This window comes from Xiphophorus maculatus, chromosome 10 (assembly GCF_002775205.1).
Source record: "Xiphophorus maculatus strain JP 163 A chromosome 10, X_maculatus-5.0-male, whole genome shotgun sequence".
Classification (NCBI taxonomy): Eukaryota; Metazoa; Chordata; class Actinopteri; order Cyprinodontiformes; family Poeciliidae; genus Xiphophorus; species Xiphophorus maculatus.
In genome coordinates, this window is record NC_036452.1 from 19,448,431 (window position 1) to 19,464,375 (window position 15,945).

General features: G+C 40.8%; 2 protein-coding genes across 7 annotated transcripts in view; both read left to right on the top strand.

Moving 5' to 3' along the window:
- LOC102226592 (myosin phosphatase Rho-interacting protein-like) overlaps window positions 1-2,875 on the top strand; it is a 51,731-nt gene extending 48,856 nt beyond the window's left edge. For 3 of the 4 annotated variants that reach the window (XM_023340897.1, XM_023340899.1, XM_023340900.1), the window contains one exon: window positions 1,939-2,875. In XM_023340897.1, coding sequence (XP_023196665.1) covers window positions 1,939-2,010 — 72 coding nt within the window. In that variant the 3' untranslated portion in view covers window positions 2,011-2,875. Of the gene's footprint in view, window positions 1-1,573; window positions 1,646-1,938 lie in introns of all 4 variants that reach the window. The other variant, XM_023340898.1, reaches the window with a different exon arrangement.
- Window positions 2,876-4,065: 1,190 nt separating this feature from the next.
- LOC111609884 (transcription factor 20-like) lies at window positions 4,066-15,694 on the top strand. 3 transcript variants are annotated; one of them, XM_023340901.1, is made up of 7 exons: window positions 4,066-4,472; window positions 4,791-4,893; window positions 6,216-8,755; window positions 10,306-10,399; window positions 11,517-11,566; window positions 11,662-11,736; window positions 12,681-15,690. In XM_023340901.1, exons 3-6 carry the CDS (start codon window positions 6,221-6,223, stop codon window positions 11,707-11,709), a joined length of 2,727 nt encoding a protein of 908 aa, XP_023196669.1. In that variant the 5' UTR covers window positions 4,066-4,472; window positions 4,791-4,893; window positions 6,216-6,220; the 3' UTR covers window positions 11,710-11,736; window positions 12,681-15,690. The 3 variants fall into 3 exon arrangements, 2 of the variants coding, with proteins under 2 accessions (XP_023196669.1, XP_023196670.1); XR_002753396.1 differs by lacking the exon at window positions 4,066-4,472 and having other exon boundaries at window positions 4,495-4,893; window positions 12,681-12,846; window positions 14,696-15,694; XM_023340902.1 differs by lacking the exon at window positions 4,066-4,472 and having other exon boundaries at window positions 4,495-4,893; window positions 11,662-11,732; window positions 12,681-15,694.
- Window positions 15,695-15,945: the final 251 nt, after the last annotated feature.

Here is a 15,945-nt window from a genome sequence, read left to right on the forward strand (position 1 = left end):
GGCTGTGATGTGAGGCAGCAACACTTTGACAAGAGACAGAGCAGTTCAGTTTTCCATCCGTTAAGGCCTGAGGTGCACATTACAGTTATTTGCTGCCCTCTGCAGGTCACCTGAAATGTTGCATGCAACAGTGCAAGCCCTCAGCTGTGTTTTATCAATATACAGTGCCTTTACTGAATGGATATTGTTTGATAGACCAACACAAAGTAGTGCATAATTGAAGTGGAAGAAAAATTATGGTTTTTAATATTTTTAAATCTTGTTTTAGAAGCTTTGCCGTCTTGTTTGGCAAAGCTTCTATTTATTTGGACTTTGAATCTGGATACCATTTCTATAACAAAATACGACAGCAATACTGTATAATAAAGTCGTACGATAAGAGTCAAAAGTCATCTTATTAGAAGAATGAAGTTATAATCTTATGATAACCCCTACAGAAAAAAGAAAAAAAATTCTGTGTAATTTTAACAAGTTTTACAGACAATGAAATATTAAATCTTTTAACACATCAGCATCAAATTATTCAGTAGGACTTTGAAATGATCATGCAAACCATTTTGAAGAACCTCAGACTGAGCAGCTAACACCAGATCGCAATAACTTATCAAAGCTTTTCTCTTGTCAACTTTTTTCCTCAACTTCGAGACGTTTTCCAGGTAAATTTCCATCTTTATTCTACTATAAAGACCATATTCTCATAATTAAACCAAACCTCACACAGCCTGTCCCCCTAATGCTCTGTCATACAACTCGCGAAAGAGATGATTGAAACAAAAGCCGATTTTTTTTATATTTTCTGCCATTTGTAATTTCTTTTTTTAGAAAAGAAAGCGAGGGGAAAAAAATCGGTTAAAATCAGATCTGGTTTGAAAACATCTGAGATTTAATTTTTAAGCCGTCTTGCCCAGCTCTCAAAAGTACCTAAGTAATAGAATCCATACATACACAAGGCCATGTGTGGTGAAGCTTTAACACACACCACCCTGAACACATGACCCTCACTGTGAGACACTTTAATGGCAACAACATGCTGGGGGTCGCTTTTCTCTAGCAGAAACAGGACATTTATATCAGTTGATGGGAAGATGGAAGGAAGTAAATATATGGTGATAAAACGTATCAAAGCGCCGACGTTCAACTTCCAGCAGGCTGAAAGATATTCATGTGTTCAAAATGGCTTAGTCAAAGACCAGACCTAAATCAAAGCTGAAATTCAAGAATTCTCTACAAAACTGGTAGAGACTTTCAGCTATAACTGAAGCCATGATGTTTCTCTGTTTGTTAAAAAATAAATAAAATGGAAAAAAAAACAAAACAAACATATTTTCTTGTTTCTTATTCAGTTAAGCTCTAATTTGTGTTGGTCTTGTCCTGTTATAAATACACATTTGTGGCTGCATTGTGGGAACAAAAATAAATAAAAGTTGAAGGGGTGTGACTACTTCTTCTGTGTTGTGACTCCATCTGAACTGCAATCTTGGGATTTTGTTGCAAATCAAACACCACAGCGGTCTAACACACACTTTTTGCTGGTGTGTGTGTGTTTTGTTTCTTCCTCCCCTTCTGTCCTCAGTCTGTGAATCGAGACATGCCCTGGGACAGTTAGCAGAAGACGTGTGTAGGCCTACTTCTTCCTCTCCTTTAGGTAAACCAAAGCAGACACACCCACGGGTCGGTGTAACACACCCTGCTGTCTCCCACTCAAGATCTGACAACGATCTTTAGTTTATGCTAAATTCCTCACATTTTGGTTTTTTTTTTAAAGCCAGAAAACACTTAAGTAGCTAAGAATCATACCTGGATAGATTTAATCATAACTGGGTCACAACTGAATAATAGAGGAAAATCCCTTGCCTAACTGTGAGGTTTTTTGGGGGGGGTTTTCCCCTGTGAGACGTGTCCTAACCTCGAATATCTCTTTTGTTTGTTTCCCTCCAGAGTCTGAAGGAAGGGCTGACGGCCGAGCAGAGACTCCACCTGTTCGAAAACAAAGACACGAAGGAGTTCTGACAAGCAACGCGTCACGTCTGCCTGCCATGCCGCATGTTTAGGAGCCCACTATATTTTTTAGCTCTGCTATGACTTATTTAGAAACACTACACACTGGTCACTGAACACAGATCATATATGTTATTAAAGAAGACACGCTATGAAGTTTGAATTTCATGTCTAGAGTTTGCATTCCATGCACTTCAGTTAACTGTGACGTTTTTGTGTTATTTCTCTCCTCCCTCCAGCCCCTTCCTCCTATGTCTTTATTGTAAATAATGTTTTTTTAAAAAGAGCATCTGCCGTGCATACACTAAACTATGACTGTGTAAGCTACTGTTTTAACGCTATAGACTGTTGCTAGCCAAAGACGTTTAGCTGTAATGTTGACTGGCTTAAAACAAAAGCGCATATTGAGAAGCAACACCTGTATAACACAAGCAATAGGAATGAGTCCAGTGTTCAGCCTGTTGTGACTCCTCTGCACCTTCTCCACACACAAACGTGTCGTAAACGAGCTTTGGAGTGGGAGCGCTCATCCGTGTTGCCCGTCTTCCAAATTCACATCACACAAACTTGATGTTCCTGGAAAGCTAACGGTGTTCTGATGGGCAGATTCACTGACTATAATTTAAGTACGTACATGAAAAGGTATAGTTTTTTTGTTTTTGTTTTCCCTCACAGCAGTCCTTGGTCCAGCTGTATAGGAGATTCTCCAGTTGGTTTATGTTTGTAGTCTTGTTCCGTGGCAGTGTCTTTGTATTTATTTAAATGGCTGGGATTTTTCTTTTACATTCCCATTCCTCTGTACTCTATTATTGTAAATATAAAGCAAATATACACCGACTGACTACAGGTTTATTAGCAATAAATATTTTGCACCATTTCTGGTTATGACGTTTGCCGTTTGCGCAGTCCTCCTCAAGGTCTTGCATTGAGATGTATGGCCATCTTTCACGTTGCATCTCGCAAAAGATTGACAAGAAAATCTGAAAGTGCAAAGTTTTGCTAAATAAGACTTGAATGTAAATTAGTAATATCAATAATAAGAAAAATAGCCCCTAATATTTTATGCCACATAGCTTGCTAAGCATAGTCTCCAATCAGTTTCCTGTGTACATTTTCTTCCACTTAGTTTTACTTATAGGTTTTGTACACTTCCTCTTTGTTGGAAACTGAAAGAATACAGTTAATAAAAACTGCATACACAGCAATAAAAATGACAAAATAAAACACAACACAAATGGTGATTGAAACTAAAATAGATTCCCCTTGTCTGAAGGACGTAGAAAATTCAATTTAACCTTCAAAGGTATACAGTCTTTGTGGTGACCTTGTTGCCCAATGAATGGTTGGGGTTCTTCTGTTTACTTTTGGGTTCAAAGAGGTTATGGAGGATGGTAAAAAAATAAAAAGGTATTTTGCTGTAATCCAGTGGACTATCATCAGCACATCAGCTCACAGTCACATGCTGGTAATGCCTCTACTGCCAATCCTCGGACACCCAAATGTCAGTAATGCAGCTCATTAGGCAGCCATTACCTTCCATGCATCTTCAAAAGGTTATCCTATGTTGAACCTAACCCACCGCCCTTTGTCACCCCAAAGAAACAAACCATAATAATACAGGAAGCCAAAAATAAACACGTAATCCATGTTGGTGAATGGGAAAGTTCTATACTGTACCTTTGTTGCATACAAAACAGTAAAACTTAAATTTGTAGACTTTGCTCAATCCATACGAGGTCAAAGTTATACATTTGTCTCTGGTATAATGTCCCTAAGCACATTACACACCAGCCACCCACAACAAAACCTCTGTCTCTATATTTGTCATCTTCTTGACAGAATATGAGTTCATTTAAATTGGTTGGTAGCAAAAGAGACATGACTATTGCAATTATGCTTCATGGCTTGTACAAGCTAACCTTTGACCTTTCCACTCATAGCTCCTTATCTTTGTGGCCAAACAGCTCAGTGTGTTTTGTTTGACCATAACACTTTCTCTCTAGGTGGCTTTTGGCTTCTCATTTCCGTCAAGTTTCAAGGTATTAACTTGGAAGTAGACGCGTTTTCCTTGACCAGTAGCCTCGCAGTCTTTGCTGATGTAAACGGGCTTTTACTGTGGACACTGGTGTTTTAGTGGTTTCCAGTTAATGGGTTGTGCTTTAATAGCTCCTGAACAGCTTAACCAATTTTTCGGGTCATACAGAATGAAGTTAAATAAATGAAGATGGTTTAGTAATTTGTGTAAAACTACCATGAAAATGTTTCCGTTTTGAAGGAAGTATTTTTAAACTAGCGTAGCATCTTTGAATTGATCAAAAATAATCTGCTGACGCATTAAATAAAGTCTAACTGAAAGTGACAGTAAGTGGCGTGAAACTGATCACGACGCATCTCGGTTCCACAGGTGAGCGTTGGCCGTTTCACTTGCTGCTTTGTTTATTTTCGGTCAGGCCGACACTCAAGTGGATGCAAAGGTAGGATTTTTGTCGAATGGAAAACCATGGAGAAAGTTTAATCTTTATCGGCCAACAGTTATACATGACGTTTAAGGTATTTCTACTACGTAGACAGACTGCAGTTAACACCTGGACGATTTAATAAGCTGCGTATTCTAATTTAACGATTAATTGCGAGTTGTTGTGATCGGTTGTAGAAACGTGATTTATTTTGAAGGCCATATCCGGAAGTCAGAGATTAGGTTCCAACATGACAGCGCTGCTATCAGAGTAGTGTGTTCCTGGAAAGTGAGTGGGTATTTATTTAATAAAGGGCTTTTTTTTTTACTTTCCCAGCTCCGCCAGAGTTCATGTGAAAGGGAGGCGCTGTTGATGGAGACGCAGGCTGGGATGAAATCCTAACTGAATGTTTGAAAACGCAGAGATTTTCCCCGTGCGGGTAAGTTGTGTTCAGAAGCGCAGCAGAGCCCGTACCCTCCGTCCTGTCTTTGTTTCACCCAGCCGGGCCTTGCCCCTATCCGGACCGTTCAAAGTAAACGGCATGCCAAACTCCATTGCAAGTATTTGGTAGTTTAATAAAATGTGTAATGTCGCTTATTCTCGGACACCTGTGAAGAAACGTTTAATAAGCTTGGCATAAAAATCATGTATTCTTCTATTCGGCATTAATTAAACATTATAAGGGGTGCTATTTGTGCTAAGAAATTTGATTTTATATTTGCGTTGGACGTTTTTTTCCTCGTTAAGAAGTTGGTGGTCGTCATAGAAGCTTTGAGGAAGAAGCAATATTTTCAACTATAAGTTAACATTTTATTGAAATATTTATATTATGGGGGTAATAAACATAGCCGAAATGACGACAGAGGGTAGTCGTTAAATGTACGGGTATATTGCAAGTATTAAAGTTTAAGATTGCGGTTTTTTACAGTGTTTCGTAGAAGCTATTAAATATTCCATGGAAATTGACACGAGGGGAGATTACCGCAGCTACACCGGGCCAGGCTAGCTCGCTAGCTCTTGCTAAGCTAACTAGCCATCCCGACCTGTCAGTGTCGTCGGGGAAAAGTTCGCTGATTGCCTTTAGACCCGTTTTTCTCATAAAATAACTTCTTAAAATCATTGACATGTTAACCTAATCTAAAATGAAGCTAGAAGGTAAACTGTCGGTCGTTCCTTTTTTGTGTGTTTTTTACTACAGGAGTTAAAGCCACGTACACGTCAGTTACCTACAGCTTATGACAGCGGTGTGACTTCATGGGTAGCGGTTAAACCGTTTCCTTTGTCCTAAAATAGTTGTGAAGATAAATATGTAGTTGCACCCTAACGAAATGATGACTTAAAAGAGATAACTTTGTTTTTATTCTACATTTCCTGCGCAGGTCAGAGGTGTTGCTCACAGTTGCGGTTAGAAATTTAAATGTACTCAAGAGTTTCATTGTCATTTGACTCAGGGGTTTTTCAATTTTCGTCGTAGTCTTTCCCCATAATGAGAATGGTTTCCCCGTTTTTATATACATCTAAAATATCAGCTATAGTTAAACTACTATTTTAGTTGGGTTGCAGGCACCAGTTTGCTTTTTATTCATCATCTGAAAATTTGAAATATGACAGTGAAAGTTTTATTTGTTTTGGAAAATGAAGTAGCTGTCAATTGTGTCATATAATCTCTCTAGTGAAAAGTCTAACATTACTACGACATCCATGCAGATACAATTGTATGCTTCATTTAAGTAAATATAATGAACTTTCCATCTATTACAGTTGTTATGGAGCAACCACCCAGGACCTTGGATGAGCTACAGCATCAAGGTGCCTCTTCCCCCGCTCGCTCCAGCGTAATTGACTTGACCAGGAAAGACGATGAACACCTCCTCACATCACCATCTCTGGATGCCTTGCGGAGGGTCAAGGGCTCTGGCTGGGGCCCGAACTCTGGATCTTCCATCCCCGGGTTACAGTTGTCAGAGACTGGCTCCTCAGATGTCACAGTTCAACCGGGGGATCAAATTCAGCCAGACAATGCCTTATCCCACACTACAGTCACCCTGTCCTACGTGAGCAGGTCTCATGTCTTCTCCACTCACAGCTCTCCTCTGTACAGTGTGTCGCCTGTCAGCAAGTCTTCCTTCCACCCTCAATGCAACACTGACATTGGGTTTGAGGAGACCAGCTATGCACTGAACCAGCATTTCCTAGAGCAGGACAAGGAGCCTGTTAACCTTGTCACACATGCAGAACTGTTCCCCTCGCTTTCTCAACCTCAAGTAGGACCACAGGATAATGCTAGAGAATACAACGTGAAAGAGCCTCCAAAGACTAATGGAGAAGTCATTTCCAGCAGTGGATATGATAAAAAGCTATTGGCAGAAGAGAAACACAGCATTCTTTCTGAAAGTAGAAATTGTGTAGAGAACGGTCGGTATGATGGTTGGTCAGAAATTCTCTGGGATGAGGATGAGGACAGAGGAACATCCGATGTGCTTTTCATTGGGGCTAAGAAACAGGACCAAGAGGTCTCCAAAAGCAGCGGTTCCACAGATGTGTGTTCAGTGAGTAGGGAATACAAGAGCCCTTTGGAAGATCCAGTCTCCCCACCCTCTACCTCAGTAGAGGATGTGGAGGATGTGTTCCTCCTTCCTCAGGCCTCCAGCTCACCCAGCGCAGATTACTTTTATTTAGAGGCTGCCGATGATGCTGTGTATGATACCTTGTGTTCAGACAAAACCACTCGGGCAAGCTCTGCGGTCAACGATGGCCCAACGAGGTTGGAGTCACGTTATGAGAGTAAATCCCATAAACGGAAGGCTGTTTTGGAGCCTTTGATTGACTTGGCTGATGATTCTTGTCTGAATCCGGAGAACAAAACCAGTTGTGCCATTCGTCACGTTAATGGGAGTGCAAATATGCTGGAGAGGACGATAAAAGAAAGGAAACTGCCCATGCGTTCTGGTAGAGGGACTCGACTGGAAGCAATAGTCATGAATATAAATTCAGGTCGCTATAAAGTGTCCAGTAGCATACTCGCCAATAAGAAACCCAGTGCCTCTCAGCCAGTTACACACACTTCTGCCTTGCCCAGATCCAAGAGGAAAGTGAAAGGCAAGGCAAAGACTGCATTCTTGCTGAGGACCGTCAAAAGAAAAGCTGTAAATGTGAAAAAAAGTAAACCCAGTAGCGTCGACGCTCAAAGTTACAATGACTCTACCTCTGTTTCTGAACCCCTCAACAAGACCGAAACATCAGGCACACCTGCTAAAAGACCTCGATTTGCGAGACCAAGCAGAAAACCAGCACGGCCATCTCGGAGTAGGCCTGTGAAGTCCAAGATGAAACCCCCTTCTCAGTCAAGTGCCCAGTTCCTCACACATAATAACTCGAAGAAGAAGCCAGAGTTGGTCACTGTCCCCGAACCCTCAGTGGAAGTTACTGCATCAAAGGTGTTGCCCATTCGTCCGCCACCAAAGTCTCCAAAGAACAACCAGGTTGACCCTAAAAACAAGCCATCATCTCCCACCAAGAAGACAAAGGCACCCCCAAAACGGAGGCGAAAGAAACCCAGGTGCAGCCAACCTTCCTCCATGTTCTCCCCAAAGGAGCCTGAGATCAAGCTCAAGTACATCACCTACAAGGAAGAAAAGAAGGATGTCAGGTTGGACAGTTTCTCTCCGTTTGTTCGTGTCAAGCGACAGCAGTCATCCCCTGCTCTGTGCACAATAGTGAACTACCCCGAGGAGGTGAAGACGGAACCCAAACAGCAGCAGCAAGCTCACTCCAGTCGCTTTGTCTCAGCCATTGTACCCACCACTTCCTGTCTGTATCTGGGACGACTGTCCACGCACGGCCAACATCAGCGTGCTCTCGTCTGCTGCTTGTGCGGCCGCTCGGCCAACTCCATCGACTTGGGGGATCTCCACGGACCCTATTACCCCGAGGGGTACCGGCCGAACATCAAAGCACCGGCCAACGTGTCGGGTCTCAAAGAAGATGAGGAGGACTCCAGCTACTCCGACTCTTCCTCCAGCACTACGAGAGCCAGACGCTGGGCAGCTCCGCTAAAGCAGAAGGGCCTTCTGGGGAGCCGCAAGTGGTCCAGCGGTAGGATCAGCAGCCCTGAAGCCAAGCAGGCAAGATCGGAAGGCGGTCTTGCGGATGCGGAGGACTGGTACAGCCCGCCCGTTCTCCCTGTGGAGCCATGCGAATATTGGCTCCACGAGGACTGCGGCATCTGGTCTGCAGGCGTGTTCCTTGTCAGGGGCAAAGTTTACGGGCTGGAGGAGGCCGTCAAGGTGGCCCAGGAGACGGTAAAGCTGCTCTTTTGAATGGAATGGCAATACAGTAGGCATAGTTGTGGTTGATACCTCAGATGTGTTGTAAGCCACAGGAAACATGAATAATTCAGGTCTTTCAAGTTTAAAAAAAAACCACTGGAGAAACATTGGTGCTGATAAAAACATCAGTTCAGTTGTCACTGCTTGTTTTTGTAACACTTGGCTCGCTGAGGGTTGGAAACAGAGCTCCTTTGAATTTGACCTGTACAGGGTGTAGATAATGGGCTAGTAGAGGAGAAATTAGGGTTTAATGAATTGAAAAGTATCAAAGTTTGCTCCAACTCTTCACTGATGTAAAAGCAGTTTTGTCAGATTCATTTTTTTTCATCTAGGAGCTTCCTGAAGGAAAGTTTGAACTCTCTTTGATGTTCAAAGAGATGAATTATGGTCCTAAGAAATGGCTTTATCATCAGCAATACCCCCTCCCTTCAGTCTGTGAATGCTTCTGTTTGGCCGACTTTGTTTTCCTGTGGTTCTAGTTTGGCTCTCTTGACGTTAATCCCACTCTTTTCAGCTGATCTCTTTCAGTTTGCACACAAACTTTTACTCCTGTTTCTGCCTGCTTTCTACTTCGTTGTTTTTGTTTGTGCACTTCCTGTTTTCAAGCCAAGATTGCTTTGTTTTCTGTCCCGATTCATTCATGCCTTCCCTCACGTCCACCTGGAAGTTTCTCTGTTACAACCAGGACATTTTGCTCCATGTTTCAGACCCAGCTATCTGGGAACAACCAAACTCTTTGTTGATGTAGCTTCTTGAAATAGTTTTCAGACCCTTTCACTTGTTGCAAGGGTTTCTTGTTTATTAGCCAACCTCATTATCGTCTCCACACTCTTTTTTTCTAATGCACGGTTCTTTCTCCACTTTGAGTGATTTTGTTTTATTTCTTCTACTTGATATGAAAAAAATGTGCCACTAGTAACAGTAATCTTATTTTTTTTAGTGGTGCAGTCAGAATATTCAACTATTATATTCCATATATCTGCAAAATTTCTATTTTTCTTTTGTTGCCCCAACAGAGCAACCAAACCTCTTAAGAAATATTTCTGGATGCTTTGAGGTTGTCATCACTTAGGCTGCGTTCACACAGCAGGTCTTGATGCTTAATCCAGATTAAGCAGGGGAAAAAAAAAATCTGAAATCAGATTTTTTTTTTCCATGTTCATTCATCCTAATTATTAAACCCGACATCTTTGTGAACAGTTTACGTGGTTAAAAAACACGAGTCAGATATGTGTCGCGTTTGCCTGCTGTGTGAACATAGTGCAATGTTTTTAGCTTTGCGCAGCTTTTTAGCTTTTACCAACCAAATACGTGATGAACTTACTGCAAGAGTAATCATCAAAGTAATGATGCTGGTGAGTCTATAGCAGATTTAGTCAGATTTGTAGTGTCGGGGGTCGTAAACCTCATGAAAGTGACGAATCAGAGGCTTTAGAAATCAGAACAAATAAAGTTTTGTCCTACTTTCTGGACCTCCAGCCTATCTGCCTCACCTGCTTGTCTTTGGACCTGTGTCTTTCCAGGTGTGTACGGCGTGCCACAATCCAGGAGCAACTCTGGGCTGTTTCTTCAAAGGCTGTCCTAACAAATACCACTACAGGTGTGCTCTGGAGTCAGGTGAGGGCTCGTCGTTTGCATTTTGTGTTGCAGCTCCACTGCATAGCACCTAGCAAAAATATTCTCACCTTAAGTCGCATTAAAACCACAAACCTCACTCGCGTCTTGTACGATAGGCTTGCACAAAATAGTGCGTAATTTTGAAGATGGAGGAAATGAAGTTTGTTCTTTTATTTTTTATTTTTTGCAAATTTTGAGACAATGTGTTTGCCATTCACAGCCTCATGTAAAGCTTTTCAGATTTTTGATTTTTTTTTTGTCCTGTTTCTATATTTAACCCTGCATCATATTCCTTTAATTTCAGTTATTTTGTGTTGGTCTATCACAGAAAATACATGCGTACAATGAAACGCATTGAAGTTTGTGGTCATGACATCAGATAATATAAGGCTTGTTTTGATAACAAATTTTGTTGGACTATAAATTGTCCCAAAATTTGTCGCGATAATGCTAAAATTGTCATTTTGAGACCATTTTCAACTAATATAATAATTATAATAATAATGATAGTAGCATAACATGCAAGTTTGCCCTCTTAAAGACTACTAAACTTTAATTTTGTACAGAACACTCAACACTGGAACTGGAAGACATTTTAAATATGCAAAATAAAACAAAACATCCAAAAGCAGTAGATAAAAATGAAACAAACACACAGAACTGAAACCATGAATAAAAATGTATCAAGTCTCTTTAAACAAAATTTAAAAAAATTGAATCATCAGGAAGGAAATTGAGCTCATTTTAATTTATCATGCTACTAATTACTTATTGCCACAGGCTTAGCTAATATTAATCCATTTTGCAAAGCACTGTGTGTGTGTGTGTTTTGCTTTCCGAGTTGCTACCCAGTTGGAGAAAATCTGGACACACAAACACCAGAAACTGTAGCTGTGTGTGTGTGTGTGTGTGTGCGTGTGTGTGTGTGTGTGTGTGTGTGCGTGCGTGCGTGTGTGTGTGTGTGAAGCAGTGTGTGTGGAAGTAGCAGCTTTGTGAGGCGGTGTTGGCTGCAATGACTTCCGCCGAAGCCCGAAGTGGCACGTGTGGGTGGTTGAACCGTTCAGATGAATCGGCAGGATAAAATCTCTATAAAAACCTTCTCCTCTTGTTCCCGCAGACTGTGTGCTCATCGAAGACAATTTCTCCATGAAGTGTAAGAAGCACAAGGTGAGCTTCCAAGAAACCGCAAGCTACAAGCACGAGAAGAAAAAAATAAACTGAAATAAAACACTCAGTGTTTAACGTCGAGGTTTTTTCACCAGAACAAAACGTTGAAAGCACCTCCGGGGAGCCGATGGGACGACAGGTGACAGATGAGATGGAACCTCCTGAGGTAGGTGAGTGTCGTAGCACACACATCAAACTATTGGCATGCTTTATTAATGAAACCGAAAGGGATCGATTCTAAGGTGGACAGTGTTGAGATCTGATGTTTCAGAAGCGTTAGCATCAGCTGCCATGATTTACATCATCAAGCAGACAAAAGCTTCTGTCTGTTTGTGGCAAATAGAAGTCAAATACAAGGAACACAATTCCGATCAAACCACATTCACACATTGGTGAGAAACAATAATAATAGTAATAAAATTAATTAAAGCCATGCATGCTTTTTCTTCAAATTCACAATTATGCACTTGTTTTTGTTGGTCTATGGCATAAAAGTCCCAATCACATACAGTTTAGTTTGTGACCAAAACTAGGTAAAAGGTCAAAGATGTCAAAAGCGTTTTTAAAGCCACTCACGGACTGTTAAAGATAGTTGTTCAGTGTTTTCCCCCAGTATATTGTAAGCCTGGCGGGCCACCAGGCTTTACTTGTACCCCACCAGTTTTAGCATTGCTTATTTTTTTAAGTCTCTTTAAAATGTTTGCATTTTTTAAGACTTTCTAGTTGGTGTTCAGGTATTAATCTTCCAGTCTTTTAATAACGCATAATTATCAAGAGACGTTTTCAAATTTCCTGTCAACTTTAAACATTTTTTAACTCAAAAACACAACGAACCGCTGGACGAAAGACGAGAACCTAGAACCCAACCACCAGGCTTAGCAAGTTTTCTTGCATAGCAAAGAGATTTTTTGTCTTTAAAAAAAAAAGTGTTTTCTAAAGTAATCCACCCCACATTAGTTGGCTGCTTATCACCACTGTGTGTGTGCGTGCGTGTGTGTGTGTGTGTTCGGCTGATAGCGGCAGTAACACCGTTCTCCTCCCAGTCGGCCCCTCGGAGGCTCAGTTTTAAAACATGCAGAAATGCATCTTCACCGTCACTCCTTTATTTTTACAGAATCCTGCAGGAATCCGCCGGTAACCATGACAACGGCGGACCAGGCCTCACCCCCCCACCCCTCAACGACTGACAGCTAGCACCCACAAACCTTACCGACTCCCTCTGCTCTTCAGAGTGACTGTTGTAGCCCCCAAACTACCTGTGGACTGCAGGAAATTACAGAGTAACATGCTGAATTTCTCGTTTTGTCTGGTTATTTATATGGGATTGTTCTGTTTCTTTTGCTTTTTTTGTTGCTCAGATTGATATGAATAATAATAATCAAAGATATTTAATTTTTTAAAAAGATTTTCTAAGTATTTGATTATATTTTGGTTTATTTATTCCTGAACTCTTACGGGCTTCTTCAGCTGTTTGTCAAAGAGGCTTAATTGTAATATGTTTGTGTGTCGGTGAGAGTGGGGGTGTGTGTGTTTATTTTTACTTTCCTTTTGGAAGCTATCAGTTTAGCGTTTTTAATATTCTTCAACAAGTCAAGGAGTTTCTGATTAGTTTTATTCCAATATGGGACAAAAATAAATGCGACTGAGTTAAGCTGCTGCGCTCACACAACAAACTATCTGAGTAGGCCTGGGCATTACAACCACAATATCACTGTTTCCTGGTATTTACACTAAATACAAATAGAATCAAATGCTCTAATTTAATGCAGAAAAGCAACAATTGTTCCAACTGGTTGCAAAATGTCACATATTGACTGGTATCTTAATTTAAATGCATAAAATTGAGCAAACTCAACAAATAGCCACTTAACTGCTTGCTAGCATCTTATGCTTTAAGCTAACATGCTGCTTTTAAAGGGACACTTCCGGTTTGCAGTAGTAATTCCCTTTCTTGCGTTACAGTGTTTACATAAAGAAATCCTCAGAGCAATGGAAGGCTAACAGCTAGCAAGACGACTCCATGTCGTAGGGCGCTACGTTAGCGGGCGCTAAACGCCTGCAAACATCCGCTAACGTAATTTGAGCGCAGCTATGTGTTAGAAACGGCTGGGAAAATGGTGACAAGTTTAATGGTGACTCCTGTGAGGTTGTAGGTTTTAAAATATCAACCAGCATGATAAAGTGTCCAAATTTCAAACTGTTAAACTTCCACTGCTTTGAGAGATTTCTCAAACTTTCTAGAAACGTGTAGCATTATCTGTTTGCTGTATTTTTTTCAATCATTATGGCTAATGTTCTGACAAAATCTCTATTTGATTGGTTATTTAGTCAAATGCTCTTGTAGCAACAGATGGGGGAGGGGCAGGGACTTTTGATGCTAGATCAGCATCTGCCCATGCCTGCAGCAGGACATTGGACCATCAGTAATAGTATTACAGGCTTTGCTTTATATGATGCAGCACCGGTTGTAACCTCAGATGATTTTATCAACGCAGTCCATCATTGTGTGTGAGTGTGTGTGTGTGTGAGTGAGTGTGTGTTTGAATGTATGCTAACAAGAAGCACTCCAGTCCGGGCCCCGCAGCACTGTTCAGCTCTTTTCTCGTGATTGCTCTTTGATTGCTCTTTTGCCACCTTCTCCTCATCATCAAACTGTTTCTGATGATTTTGTTTGTTTGATTTATTTATTTTTTTTTTGTGCAACTCCAAAGCACTTTGGCCTCCCCACTTTGGCATCGTTGGGGGGAAAAAAAACAAAAACGTGCCCGTGTGGTTTTCGCCTGCGCTGCCTTTTAAATTAGTCGGACTTCCTTGCGAGTCCCATAATAGTGGAGCGAGAATCCAGTGTGGTGTGTGTTTGTCCTTTTTGTTTCAGCTTCACTCCAGCTCCGCCGTCAATCACTGACAGGTTTCTCTTAAAGCACGTCGTAGTGACGGCATTTTATCTCCTAAAACGCAAAATCTGCACCTCAACCCTTCTTAAAAAGCCTTTTCTGATCTACGGAGGGGGACAAAAGTTTATCTGGGGTGCAGTGGAAAATTAGTTCCTGAGTAAAGGCACCTGGCTTGCACTTTTTCTGTTTTTTGTTGTTGTTGTTTATTTTTGTTTTCTGATGACTTTATTTTTAGGAAGTCCGTGTGATCAGTGCTGGCGCCTCTCCGTACCACCGGGGGCAGCATGGAGTTGCCTGATTGTAACTGTCAGATTCTCCTCTCAGCTTTCGGTCACCAGCAGCATGAAGCATCTCAGAGGAATCCAAGTCTCACCTTTAAAAAAAAAAAAAAAAAAAAAAAAGAAAGAAAAACTTCCTGGCTGATCGTTTTGTGCCATCTCTGTGTTTGTAGTATTTTTTCCAGTTTGTGGTTTTATTGCAGTAAAGCAGTGAGCTTCCCGCAGGTTTGTCTGGAAGCTTCGGTGATTTGTACCAAATATACATTTCTGAATATGTTTAAAAAAAAAAAGTTTGCATTTAAAAATAAAAAAAATATACATATATAGATATGTTGCTCTCAGGGCTGAATCTCAGATATTGTAAAGATTTTGGGTTTGTTTGCTTTTTTCTACCTGTTTTTATTTTATTTTATTTTTTGTCATGCTGTTACCGCAGTAACACATGGAGCAGGAGGAGGTTTTCTGCCTTTCCTGTCCCGGTACACACTAAACGTTACATTCCACCTCCTTTTCTTTTCCTCCGTCTGCCTCAATGCTGTGGTGATTTTGAGTTTAACATCAAAAAAAGACTGCCAACTTGTTGTTTTAATGTTGCCATCATCTGATTCTTTTTTTTTTATGGCAAGATTTTTTTTGTACCGTCTCGTTCACCTCTCTGGAGTATCGGAGGTCTCGTCATTGTCAGAATAAATATTTTGTTCGATCTTCTGGATTTTCTGTGTGATGTGTAGTAATACCATAAAAAAAAAAAAAAACAATATCTGAAAATGGCACTCCTGATGCTGCTGCCATTCATGGTGATTTCCAATTTTGTTTTTCCTCCACTACTCGCCTACTTCAGGATAAGTTGTTCTAATTTAGGAAATCAAGAGGTTTGCTTCATTCACATGAACCAGATTGGTTTGGACAACATTTATTTTTCTCCTTAATGAATAAAATTCTCATTTCAAAACCTCTTTTTGTTTACTCAAGTTCATTTTGTTAGGTAATCTGAAGTGTAATTGTTTGACATGCTGATGAAGACGCTTCAACCATTTAGTCCTCTGGGATTTCACAGATTTCAGTTGTGAGCTTATATCTAAAATAAGTCATTTGGTAAAAAAAGAAAAATTGAGAAAGCAGTGTTGAAATCAGGTCTACTGCTAAAGCAAACCCCTTAAAATTCAGCAACAAACGTCATGGGAGTTAAAAAAAAGAAAGAAAGGAC